The following is a 12,584-nucleotide window of genomic DNA, read 5'->3' on the forward strand; positions in this document are numbered from 1 at the left end:
TTAACCCCTACACCACCAGGCCGGCCCCAGATACTTTTTATTGAGAATGGGGCCAGGCATGGTTAAAACTTTTCTGTGTGTTTAAAAAATATATGCCCTATAATAAAAATACCTTATTCTCCGTGCATCCTCACAATAATCCTAGGAGGTAGACAATGAATGCCTGTTTTACAATCAAGAACCTGAGGTTTGTAGAAGTTCCTCAAGGCCAGTGAGAGGGGATGGAGGCTGAATTCAAATTTCAGTTCCTCAGGCTCTGGGAATCTTTAGTCTCTATTGTGCTGTCTCCATTTAAAGCGCCCTCAGCTGCCACCCAGAACTTGGAAAGGTAAATGGGAAGAGCTGGAATTAGAAGACAGAAGACCTGCGTTCTAATTCTGGTTCTTTCATTACTCGTGTGATCTTGTGCAAGTTATTTCTCTCTTCTGGCCTGTAAACTAAGGGAACAGCTTCTAGGGTCCCTTCTAAGCCAACCTCTAGGATTCTAGGACAGCCATCTAATATCTTTCCACCAAATCTGGCATCTTTTACAGAGATCAGCCCATAAACAAGCAAACAGATAGAGTTGGCATGTGATAAAGGAACTCTCAGGGCTGCAGCCTTAAATTCCTTGCACTTCCTCCAGTGGAGTTCCCTTTCAGCGGAGGCCCAGAAGTTAGCTCTCTCTTGCTCCTTTCTCTTCCAATTCAACAAGCCTTGACTCTGATTTTTTTGGCTGTTTGAAACACTCTGCCCTTAGGAGCTTTTTTTTTTCCGGTAAGGAAGATTGTCCCTGAACTAACATCTGTGCCAATCCTCTTCCACTTTGTACGTGGGATGCCTCCACAGCATGGCTTGATGAGTGGCGTGTAGGTATGCGCCTCGGATGCGAGCCCCGGGCCGCTGAAGCAGAGTGCGTGAACTTAACCACTACGCCACTGGGCCGGCCCCACCTTAGGAGCATTTTCTAACTGCTAGGCATTTGCAGGCACCTCAACACTCCAACTATTTTCCTTGGGGCTTTTGATGAAAGCAATCTTGTCCTTTCAGATTAGCCATGCAGGTTATCACAGCTCTCAGAGCCTCTTTGGAACAGATGTTCAATGCTCCCCCACCCCCTCTCTATCCCCAGAAACAGTGTTTCTGTAAGGACTGAGAATACAAAGGGCCAACCTCCCTCCCTGCCCACTCTTCACGCATCTACAGGCAGTTGTCCACAACAGCTGCATGCAGCGGTGCTGGAGCAAAGGACTGGGAAGTTATTCAGCAGTTAAAAAAATATGGGAAGAGAGCTTCTGGCCTGCCAAAGAGATGCTGCCTCTTTACTGACGTGATGGAAAAAGCACTGTAAGTCCTGACTCCACAGTTGAGCTCTGCACAAGGTTTTCCCTCCCAGCACTCGATCTTTCTCTTGGCAACCACTGTAAACACAAGAGACCTCTTTTGCGTCCACAGCAGCCTCTGCAAGCTTTCTGAGGACCATCACTGAAAAAGTGGCTGCAGCCTTGGGGAAGTTGCCCACCTTAGTGCAGGCTACTGAATAATTAATTCTAGTCTCCACTCTGCTTCTCCTCCACTGTGCAATGATTAAGAGCATGGACTTCGGAGCCACGGAGCCAGACTACTTTGCTTCCAGTGCAAGTTAATAATTACTAGCTTTGTGGCCCTGGGCAAGTTATTCAACTGCTCTATGCCTGTTTCTCCATCTGCAAAATAGGGGTTAATGATAGCACCTACCTCACAGGGTTAATGTTAAATACATACAGTATCTTGCATGCAGGATGCACTATGTGCTTGCTATTATTATAAGGACTGACAACCATAAGAAATAGGGGGCCTAACCCAGAGTAAGGAGACCTAGACTTATTTTAAAACTTCCTTCCCTTTCCTTATGCATGGGGCACGGACATACATTCTTCAGGGTGCATCTCTGGAATTGCCTCTAACTCATGCCTGTCCTTCACCTGTTACATTCCCCACAGTGCCCACAGCAGGCAGTCCATAAACGTCTACTGAAACGAAAGGCATGAATGAAGACCTCTATTGACCTGCCACTCTTGACTTCCTAAGTAATTTGTTAAAGGAGACTTCTAACACTGGATTAGATAAAAAGTACTCCTTTGAAAATTTTACAGGAACTTTTGGTAAATGCTTTGATAGTTTTACTCTTAAGGCAGTAATATAAGGTTGCCATATTTTAAGTTTTGCATCCTTGTCACAAAATTTTGAGACATGACATTCTAGTTTAGTGTAAGACTAGAACTTAATCTAACCTTCGTTTGGTACATAATATTTAACATCATACCCCATTGGTGTTAAAAATGGTCCATACATTGAGGTTAAAATTTTGCCAATTATAAATTAAATATGTGCTTTCTGGCACTGCTTATGAGTAAAAAATTAAAATGAACTCGATTTTGAAAGGTTGTGCTCTAACCCACAGGCTACTTGATAGTTAATAGGCCACTGTTTCCCACCAGACACCAAATGTGAAAGAGAACGGCCTGAAGCTTGGAGAAATGGTAACAGGGTGCTTCCTCCTGTCACAATTTGGAAATTAAATTGTTTCTGGGGATCATTCTGATTAGAAAATGAATATAAAGCTGTCACCTACTCATTCTAGAGTTTAGTAGTATTCTAAAAGTAAGTACACATTTGTGATTTTCATGACAGCCTGAGTCTCTCTTATGTTAACTGTGCACATGGGACTCTTCCATTTCTGAGCCCTGATTAAACCCGGGCGTGATGATACTGTTACTCAGGAAATAAGGCATTACACAAAAGAAGTCCCTAAACTGACAGCTAGAAAGATTCAGTTGTTTTTAATCTTTGGTAAAGAGGCCCAGGTTGATAAATCTGAACTTTACATGTTGTATCGTAAACATCAAGTAACACCACAAACATTTAAAAAAAGGAAGTTTATTGGTCTTTAAATGGCTCATATTGCAAATAAACCAATCGGGTAGTGGCATCAGCCGAAGACATGTGATGCATCTTTGTCAGCTGGCTTCATAGCACCTCAGTACCCAGGAGAGGAAAGGTCTCAAAGCAAAGTCACAATGTTAGTGGTTAGGACCCCTGGTTAAAGAAGACTGCAATGAGCACACAAGGAGGCCGCGGGCCGCAGGGCCAGCGTTACATCGGTAACTTTAATTCTGCACGTGGCATAGCCTATGAAAAATACAAAATGAAAGATGTACATCTCAAACCCTCTAAGGACAAATATTTAACATGACAAGCCAGATATAATATCTAAAGAGTTGAGTTCCTAAAAAGCCTATTTCTGTTAACTTTACGTACACATCCGTTACCTGGAATGCCTGAACACATATTTGTTGAAATTAAGACTGGGCAAAAAGAAAAAAACTTTGTTGAATCAACTGTCCTAGCCCCACTCCAAAGAAAAAAAGAAATATCTGACAGTGGTATATTTCCCATTGAAATTATGTTCCCAAATAGCGTGGTAGAATTCTTCCAGTGGACACACCACACAACGGTGACACAGGCCTAATGTTTGGTCTGTGTATGCCAAACATGTTTTCTGCACTATACTCGGGTTTGATTTCTTGATGTTAACTTTAGGAAAGCGTAGCTACAGTGTCCTTCACTATGAACACAAACAGACTACAAATACTCCTAAGAACTCCCATATAGCCCAACTGTAACCTCATGGGTACAAATTTAGAAATTAACAGGTGGCAAGTATGAGTATTTTCCCAAAGTGTTCTGGTGCACAATGCATTAGCACTGTTGACATCTTTCCTGTGCCCTGCTCCAAAGAGATCAAACACTTAACACAGGCTCACCATTTGCAGAAAGGGATTTCCAGGGACAGCATCTTAAAGAGGGTTCGCTGAAACATAACTGGAGCTGAATCCTCAGTCTAAAATTATCTTACACTTACATGCCGACCCTTCACTTTAGACAGTGAACTAGAAGCGATCAAGCAGCTCTGGAACTGTAAGAACCAGAGTATGGCACACATTTTAAATCTGGATAGACTCCCAGCAGACAGTTATTTCTCAAGAATCTTCTATACAAAAGTTGTACTCCATACCAGGCATATATTCTCTCACCAGGACACATGGGGCAATGCGCCCCCGGCGCCAGTGAGGACATACCCAGAATGACGTAACTGGGTATTTTTCGGTATCTAAATTAAGGCATATTCAGAAATTTCCATGTACAAGTTTACACCACTTTTCTAAGTTAATCACCAGGTAATTAATGCAGGTTCACAGATGAATTACTCTCAATTTAACTATATGCAACAATCATGCCAATAACTTTTTCTTCTACATTTTGCATAACAATGGTTAAAAAAAGTGGTACAGTTTAACTATCATGGTCACAATTGTCATTTTTCAAGGCAGAAGACCAAGACATTTTAAAATGATAGAAAATTTAAGCTTTATAATCAACCAGAGGAAGTAGCCTTTCCTCCAAATCCCACCCCCATCTTACCTCTTTAACAGTTCAAGAAAGACTGCCCATGAAACACAAGCTCACACACTACATTCAGGACCGTGATAAATGTAGGCAATTATGAAAGTTGAACTTTGCTTCTTGATGAAGCCACATTAATTTCTTTTTTAAGTGAATTTGACTTTCAGTGCAGTCCCAATTCATGCTTTTAGTGATACATAACAATTTCCAAAATGTTAAAGTAATTTCAGTCAATTGAGCCTTCGATGGCAATGCTTATAAATTATATTTATTAGTATGGTCAAGATAAGAAAGGAGTTTGGGCTTTGATTATAAAATGCAGCATCTTTCTCTGATTCTCTTGGCTAAACTTTTCCTCTTCTTTTTTCCATTCTTTTCTTTGCTGTCTTCCATCTTTCTGGCTCGAATTTCCCTCATTAAATCAAAAAATACCTGGAAAAAAGAAAATAGGGGAAATAGATAATATGAGCTTGGTACCTCTCTGAATCACAGCAGCAAATCTTGGGAATAATGTAAGAATAAATATTTAAGAGCTCTTATTTGGGGAGTATAAGGAGAGGACAGCCCAAAACTAAAGTCTCCTTCTCCAAATATATTGAGAAAATGGGAAAATAGGGAAATTTTCTGAAGTACACTTTTTGGTAAAAATGTTCACATAATATAACCTGATCTTGCCACCCCAATTTTCAAGATAGCAATGAAAAAAGCACTATAAGTGATGACAGCGCCAAAGATAAAACTCAATGGATTACATTTGAGTAATTTATAATTAGTAAATGTATTTTGTCAATTTATATTTTAAAGTAATCAATGTTTAATACAATTTATACTTAACTTGTTTTTCTTCAGCTCATTTCAGAAACAGAAATGAGGAAAATGAGTGCTTCCTTTACCATTTTTTTTCCCCTCCCCAAAGCCCCAGGACATAGTTGTATATTCTAGTTGTAAGTAGTTCTAGTTCTTCTATATGAGCCGCCGCCACAGCATGGCTACTGACAGACAGGTGTTCCCGTGCCTGGGAACCGAACCTGGGTGGCTGAAGCAGAGTGTGCTGAACTGTAACCACTAGGCCATCAGGGCTGGCCCTCCTGTGCCGTTTTGATACCAGGCACTAGAAAACAATTTTGTTTGTTGCACTATATATATTTGAGAATTTATCAATTTTTGTCTGATGTCTAGAAATTGGCAAGTAATGAGAAATATTAGCACAATAATTTAAAAATTACCAGTGTAACAATTCAAAAGTTAAATATCAATAACAAATGTTTGCGTGCACACAGAGAAGGGCCTGAAAGGCTAGGGATGCACACTGTATATAAACAGTTATGAGTGTGTAGATGATAAAAGGATGAATAAGTTTCATGGTCCACACTCTTGCATTCGGGATTTAAAAAAAAATTCACTTATTATTTTTGGAATAAAAAACACTCAATAAGATTAAAAACAAATATAAAAGAGATAATGAATGCTGTAAGTAAACAAATGTATATTATGTAATGATTGACATGCTTTTTCAAACATGCCTAAGCTCTCTCATGGAAACTCAGAGAGAGCATGGGGCCAAACAGCCCAAGTAGAGCGCCACTGTGTGTGTGTGTAGAACAGGAGTTACATGTATTTGCTTGCATTTGAGACATAAACAATGCAATGATAAATAAAACACTAATAAACAATTTCATTTTCAGGAGGAAGGGAACAGGGTAGAGGGAATAGTGAGGCATCTCTGAATATACTTTGTATAATTTCTACTTTGGAAATGTAAATGTTTTACATATTCAAAAAGGAAATTAAAAAATTACACAACTGCAATTGCTAAAAACTGAAAATCAAGCTGAAACAAATAAGACTATACATCAAGTTGGTGACATAATCATACAGAGAAAAGAATTATTTCAAGAGACTTTAAAACACAGATGTGGACCGGCCCCCTGGCTTAGCGGTTACGTGCGTGCGCTCTGCTACTGGCGGCCTGGGTTTGGATCCCAGGCGCGCACCAACGCACCGCTTCTCTGGCTATGCTGAGGCTGCGTCCCACATACAGCAACTAGAAGGGTGTACAACTATGACATACAACTATCTACTGGGGCTTTGGGGAAAAAAAAGGAGGAGGATTGGCAATAGATGTTAGCTCAGAGCCGGTCTTCCTCAGCAAAAAGAGGAGGATTAGCACGGATGTTAGCTCAGGGCTGATCTTCCTCACAAATAAATAAATAAAACACAGGTATGCAATTCACATCTTAGAATAAATGCTAAGAATAAAAATAAAAACAAAATCTCAACAAACAAAAAACAAAACACGACAAATCTTAAACTTCACTCTGTAGTTTAGCTGTTAGCGGTATTGCTCTTTTGGACGATTTTATATATATATATATATATATAATTATATATATATATAATTATATATAATATATAATATAATATAATAATATATTATATATAATATATAATATAATATAATAATATATTATATATAATATATCATATAATATAATAATATATTATATATAATATATCATATAATAATATATTATATATAATATATAATATATTATATATATAATATATATAATATAATATATATATATATATACACACACACACACATATTGCAGGATAATGCAAGTGAGTAATTATGTTAAAATAGTCTAGGAACCAAGACTTGCAGTGTAAGAGAAAAGATATAAATACAGAATCAAAGAGGTTAAAGTCCTGAATGCTAAAACTGAACTGGAAATAACAGTATAATCACAGATTTTTTTCCTTTTAATAATACATATTTCCTAGCACTATTCACTGAAAGGCCACAAGGCAATGACAACCCAATAGCAATGAGCAAATTAGTCCCCAGGTTTTGGCTGCTAAATACCATTCCCACCAATGGAACCAGGGTCCCTTACATGAATGGCTGATTCCTGATCTGGAGTGAGAAACGTTAAGTCAGAAAGCAAGGAAGCTATCAAAGACTAATGGGTTGAGTCAAATGGACACAGGACCAATACGAGGGGTGCAAATGGTTAAAGAAGGAAAAAGCTGAGAATAGAAACTCCTCAAAGAATTTCACAGGCTGAAACACATGGGTGACATGAACCCCACGAGTTCCTGCCCCTCCTGTTGCAGCCCGACCTCCCTGGAGAGGGGAGATTTCGGAACAGCTCTGCTTCAAGTCCACAGCTGACCAGCCGGGGCAGGAAGCTTCCAAGCTAACCATGTGTAATTATTAGAGTACTCCCAGTACTGCTTTCTGATGCGGATATACCACTATGGAACGGATATTAGAATAAGGTTTAATTTCTAATTTTAGATGAGTATCTGCAATAAACTTCAAATAAATCCGTATTAGAAACCGCCAAGGTCATCTTAACTAGCAAATGCAGTGGGAAACTTAAAGTCTGCATCAGCTAATGGAATGAATTAAAGCTAAAGGAAGCCCTGTTTCAACTGCCAAGTGGAAGGAAATGAGTAAAGAGGGATAAGAATAAAGAACTGGTTTTGATGAACTCAGACAAATGACAATGTCCAAAGCACAGGGCTTCCTCCAACCTCTTTTAATACAGACACTTTCAAAATTACTTTTCTCCCTCATTTCTTCCCACCTTCTTCTTCTCTTCCAGGCTCCCTCTTTATTTTTTCCCATTTGAAGGCAACCTGGTATGTACAAAATTTGGCTCTTCTAACTTCAGACTAGAGATCATCGGAAATCCCTCTTCTTCTCACATGAAGTGAAATAAAATAAAACTAGACAAATACAAACACAGGCTCAGAATGCTTAGCTTAGAATAATTACAGTAGAAAAAACATATAAAAATTATTAGAAATGACCAACCTCTCTTTTTTTTTTGTGAGAAAGATCAGCCCTGAGCTAACATCTATTGCCACTCCTCCTTTTTCTTTTCCCCCTTTTTCTCCCCGAAGCCCCAGTAGATAGTTGTATGTCATAGTTGCACATCCTGCTAGTTGCTGTATGTGGGACGCCACCTTAGCATGGTCGGACAAGTGGTGCGTCGGTGCGTGCACTGGATCAGAACCCGGGCCGCCAGTAAGCCGAGCGCGCACACTTAACCGCTAAGCCACAGGGCCGGCCCCCCAACATCTCTCTTAAAAGCATCATGGGCCACTGGCTTAAATCTAAACCTTTGGCTTCAGTAGTTTCTTCATTTTAAGTACTTGGCAGCTGCTCGTTCACACCATGGACAATACTAAAATTTCAAATGGATTAAGGATCTACGATAAAAGCCAACACAAAAAGAAAGCAAAAAATTAGAGAAAAGTTTTAAGTTTAGGATGGTAGAGAGTTTTTCAAAGGAAGCCACAAAACCCCCAAGTCATAAAGGAAAACACTGACAAATCTGACAGCATCATCTTTAACGTTTTTCCACGGCAAAAGACAAAAATAAGCAAAGTTGAAGACATGGTATGGATGAGGAGACAACAGTCACAACAGCTGTAAATGGACAAAGGGTTAATGTCCTTAATATAAAGTGGGCTGATGAATCAGAAAGATCAACAACACATTAGATCAATGGGCAGAAGAAAAATAATTTCAGAGTTCACAGGAGATATACAAATGGCCAATGAGTCAATTACAAGATGCCCAGCCTCATTAGTAATCAGGAAACACAAATTAAAACAATGATTGACCCATCTTGTTGGTGACCTCTAAAAGTGCTTTAACTGGTGCTGGCAGGGCAGCGGGGAAGGGCTTCCTCACTCTGCTGGAGGGAGGGTCCGGACAGCCCTATGAAGAGTGACTTGTCATTACAATTTAAAACTCACCCTTGCTTTTACTCTTGCACAGGTGCACGGACAGCAAGTTCACTGCAGTGTTGTCTGTAATAGACAAAACTGCAGACAATCTAAAGCCATTACTAGGAAAATGGCTGAATTATGAAAAAGCCTGACAATGAAACACTGTGTAGATTTTAAAAAGAATGTGGTATATCTCTATGCAATGACATGGAAAGAACTACAAGATCTATTTGTTGTAAAATTTAAAAAGCAAACCACAGAAACTATCTACCCAGAAATACTATACACACAGTATATGTATACTATACATATTATAAAAATCTTATTTATACAAGGGGAAAGACAAGCTAACACAAACTTTCCCTTAGATTCTGTATGCCCTCCTTTAAATGCAGGTAAACATTTGGAAAGATACCTGGAGTTAGCAGTGGTTACCTACAGGGAGGGGAGTGGAATTTGGGTGAAGAGTGACTCATTTTTTCCTCATAATTTTTCCTCTATATTATGAAATTTTCTTTATACAATACGCATGTGTTCATGGATTACTCGTACAAAAAAAAAAAAACCCAAAATAATAATACATTTCTACTAAAATTCTTTCCCCAAGAAAACACTGGCTCTCTACATAATAAATCATCTTATCCTTTTTGACATCTACTTGCTTAATTGCTTTCCATTCCTCCAAGACGTTCCTTAAAATTAAGAGGAACCTTGGAGGAGCCGACCCAGTGCTGTAGTGGTTAAGTTCACGTGCTCCGCTCCAGCAGCCTGGGGTTCGCAGGTTCAGATCACAGGTGCGGATCTACACACCGCTCATCAAGCTGTGCTGTGGCGGCATCCCATATACAAAATAGAGCAAGACGGGCACAGGTGTTAGCTCAGGGCCAATCTTCCTCACCAAAAAAAAAAAAAAAAAAAAGAGGAACCTTGGAGTTAACAATTTAAGGGTACTAACAAGGTCATCAGATGAACCTGGCACTCAGTAAGTACCACAAGCAGGTGTGCCAGATGGTCCTCTAGCCTCTGGGTGATTCCTCTGTGACAGGCATGGCCTCCTGAGACAGGCTAGGCTCCAGTTCCACAACGCTGATGGTCATGAAGCTTTATCACATGGTGGATTTAAAATCTGCCTCTTTGAAACTTCTACCCAATGATCTATTTGGAATCCAGATGAAGATAAGGCACAAGCCCTTAAGATCTTATAGGGAGCTGGTATTTTTTTTCCCGTGAGAATACACGGTACTTTCCAATTTAACAGAAGGAGACAATATTAACACCTGCTACCCTAGAAAATCTGTATCAGGCTTCTAGTAGGGGATGACATACAATATGGGAGATACCATAGGTATTCCAATCATTGTTTTGAGTAAAATAGTGAGGAAAGAGCATGGTACCAGAGTTGGCCACACCCAGAGCCAGCAGATGCCACCACCAACCCTGTGAACTTGAATCAGGCGTGTAATCTCTCCACACCTGTTTCCTCATCTAAAAAGTGGTTAGTGCTCGCCACAGTGCCTGGTTCTTGTAAGCACTAATGAATATTAGCTCTATTACATTATTTCCTCAGCAAAAAACCAAATATAACCTGATTCTAGAAACTGAATAGTTGCTGCAAGTTACTTTCATTCAGCCACTGAGGTAGCTTTATCTGGTAGCCACTCTTCAGGATGTGGCAGTGCATGAAATTATAGTTTTCAGTGTGAACTTGTACCTCCGTTTACAGCAGCCCCATTTAATATAATTCTGCTTTGGAGACGTGACCATTGACTGCAGATTCTATTTTCCAAAATTGGCCACAGCAGTACCTCATACCTATGTACTTTTCTAGAATCTTGCCACTGTGCATCAAGAGGTGTAGTCTATTCCCCTCCCTCTTGAACTTGGGTGGGACTCTCTACCTTCACCAATAAAATGAGATGGAAATAATGCTGCATAACTTCCAAGGCTGGGTGTCATAAACAGCAACATGGTATCTGCCTGGTTCTTCCCCTCTTGTGACACTTGCCCTTGGAACTCTGCCACCCTGCTGTGAGAAAGTCGAAGCCAGCGCAAAGGGAAAAGGTCCCATGGGGAGGAACGGAGGCATCCCTGGACAACAGCTGTCATCACCTGGCTGAAGCAGCCCGGTGGGAACAAGCCTTTAGACCTTAAGTTTAGATGCTTCTAGTCCCCAGACTTCAAGCTTTTCAGCCGAGACATGATACACTGTGGAGCAGAGACAAGCCATCTCCACTGTGCCCTGTCCAAATTCTTGGCCCACAGATTCCATGAGCATAATAAATGGTTGTTTCACCCTTTAAGCTTTTGCAGTGTATTTTGCTACACAGCCATAGTAACTAAAATAGCCCTATACCTTTAACTTTTCTCTTTTGAAAAGTAATACATGCATATGGCAAAAATTTCCAACAGAGAAGTCCAAACGGGTATTTACAGTGAAAAAACGATACACCCATGACTTAGTTCTCTGGTGGCAACCACAGGTACTAGATTCTTATACATCCTTCTGATGTACACATGTGCGTGTATGAGGGAGCATTTAAAACACAGATGGCAGCAAACTAAAGACACAGTTCTGCACTTTGTTTTTTTCACTTACTTTATGTTGCAGATCATTCCATATCAGCACATTTAGCTCCATCTCCGTTCCTTTTTAGCGGTTGTATAGTCCTCCATTATATGGACACACCATAATTTACACCAGTCTGTTACTGGACACTTGGACATTTGAGTCTTTTGTTTCTACAAATAATGCTTCAATGACTACCACTGAATACAAATTTATGCGTGGATGTATGATTTTATCTGTATAATAAATTTTTAGAACTTGAATTGTTGGGGTCATGATTTCAAAAGACAATTGCCAAATTGCCCTTCCACAAACATATAAGAGACCTTGTTTCTCTATACTCCTGTCAACAGTATACTAGCAACCTGTTGCTTTTTTCCAATGTGACAGGTAAAAAAAATGTCATTATATTTTTACATTGTACTTCTCTTTTTATAAGTGAGACTAAGCCTCTTTTCAAGTTTAAAAGCAATTTGCATTTCTTTTCTGTGATATGCCTTTTTATGTTTTTTGACCATTTTTCCATTGCGCTGTTGATCCTTTTTTTTTTTACTGTCCTGTGATAGCTCTGATAATGCACACTACCAAACCTTCCCAGGGCCTCTGATGCCAGCAGATGACACCACAAGGATTGCTATAAGGACAGCTTCAGAGCTTGGTCAGTTACTATTCGCCTCTCCTCCCCACTCCCCTTAGTTGGAATAGATTTTAGAGTGTGTTCTACAACCTACTCAGGACATCAAATAGGAAGAAACAAAGTATAGATATGCTGTGATCATGTTCAATGTTGCCTTTCAAAATTTTTAAACACATTGAACCTTAAAACATATTTTCATTAGTACTT

At 39.5% G+C, this 12,584-nt stretch overlaps 1 protein-coding gene across 2 annotated transcripts in view; it reads right to left on the minus strand.

Annotated features, from left to right (window-relative positions):
• Positions 1 to 2,878: 2,878 nt before the first annotated feature.
• RALA (RAS like proto-oncogene A) overlaps positions 2,879 to 12,584 on the minus strand; it is a 76,314-nt gene continuing 66,608 nt past the window's right edge. For both annotated transcript variants that reach the window (XM_004441470.3, XM_087435471.1), the window contains exon 5: positions 2,879 to 4,857. In XM_004441470.3, coding sequence (XP_004441527.1) covers positions 4,735 to 4,857 — 123 coding nt within the window. In that variant the 3' untranslated portion in view covers positions 2,879 to 4,734. The remainder of the gene's footprint in view (positions 4,858 to 12,584) is intronic.

This window comes from Ceratotherium simum, chromosome 1 (assembly GCF_057802395.1).
Source record: "Ceratotherium simum simum isolate JZ-2026a chromosome 1, ASM5780239v1, whole genome shotgun sequence".
Classification (NCBI taxonomy): domain Eukaryota; kingdom Metazoa; phylum Chordata; class Mammalia; order Perissodactyla; family Rhinocerotidae; genus Ceratotherium; species Ceratotherium simum.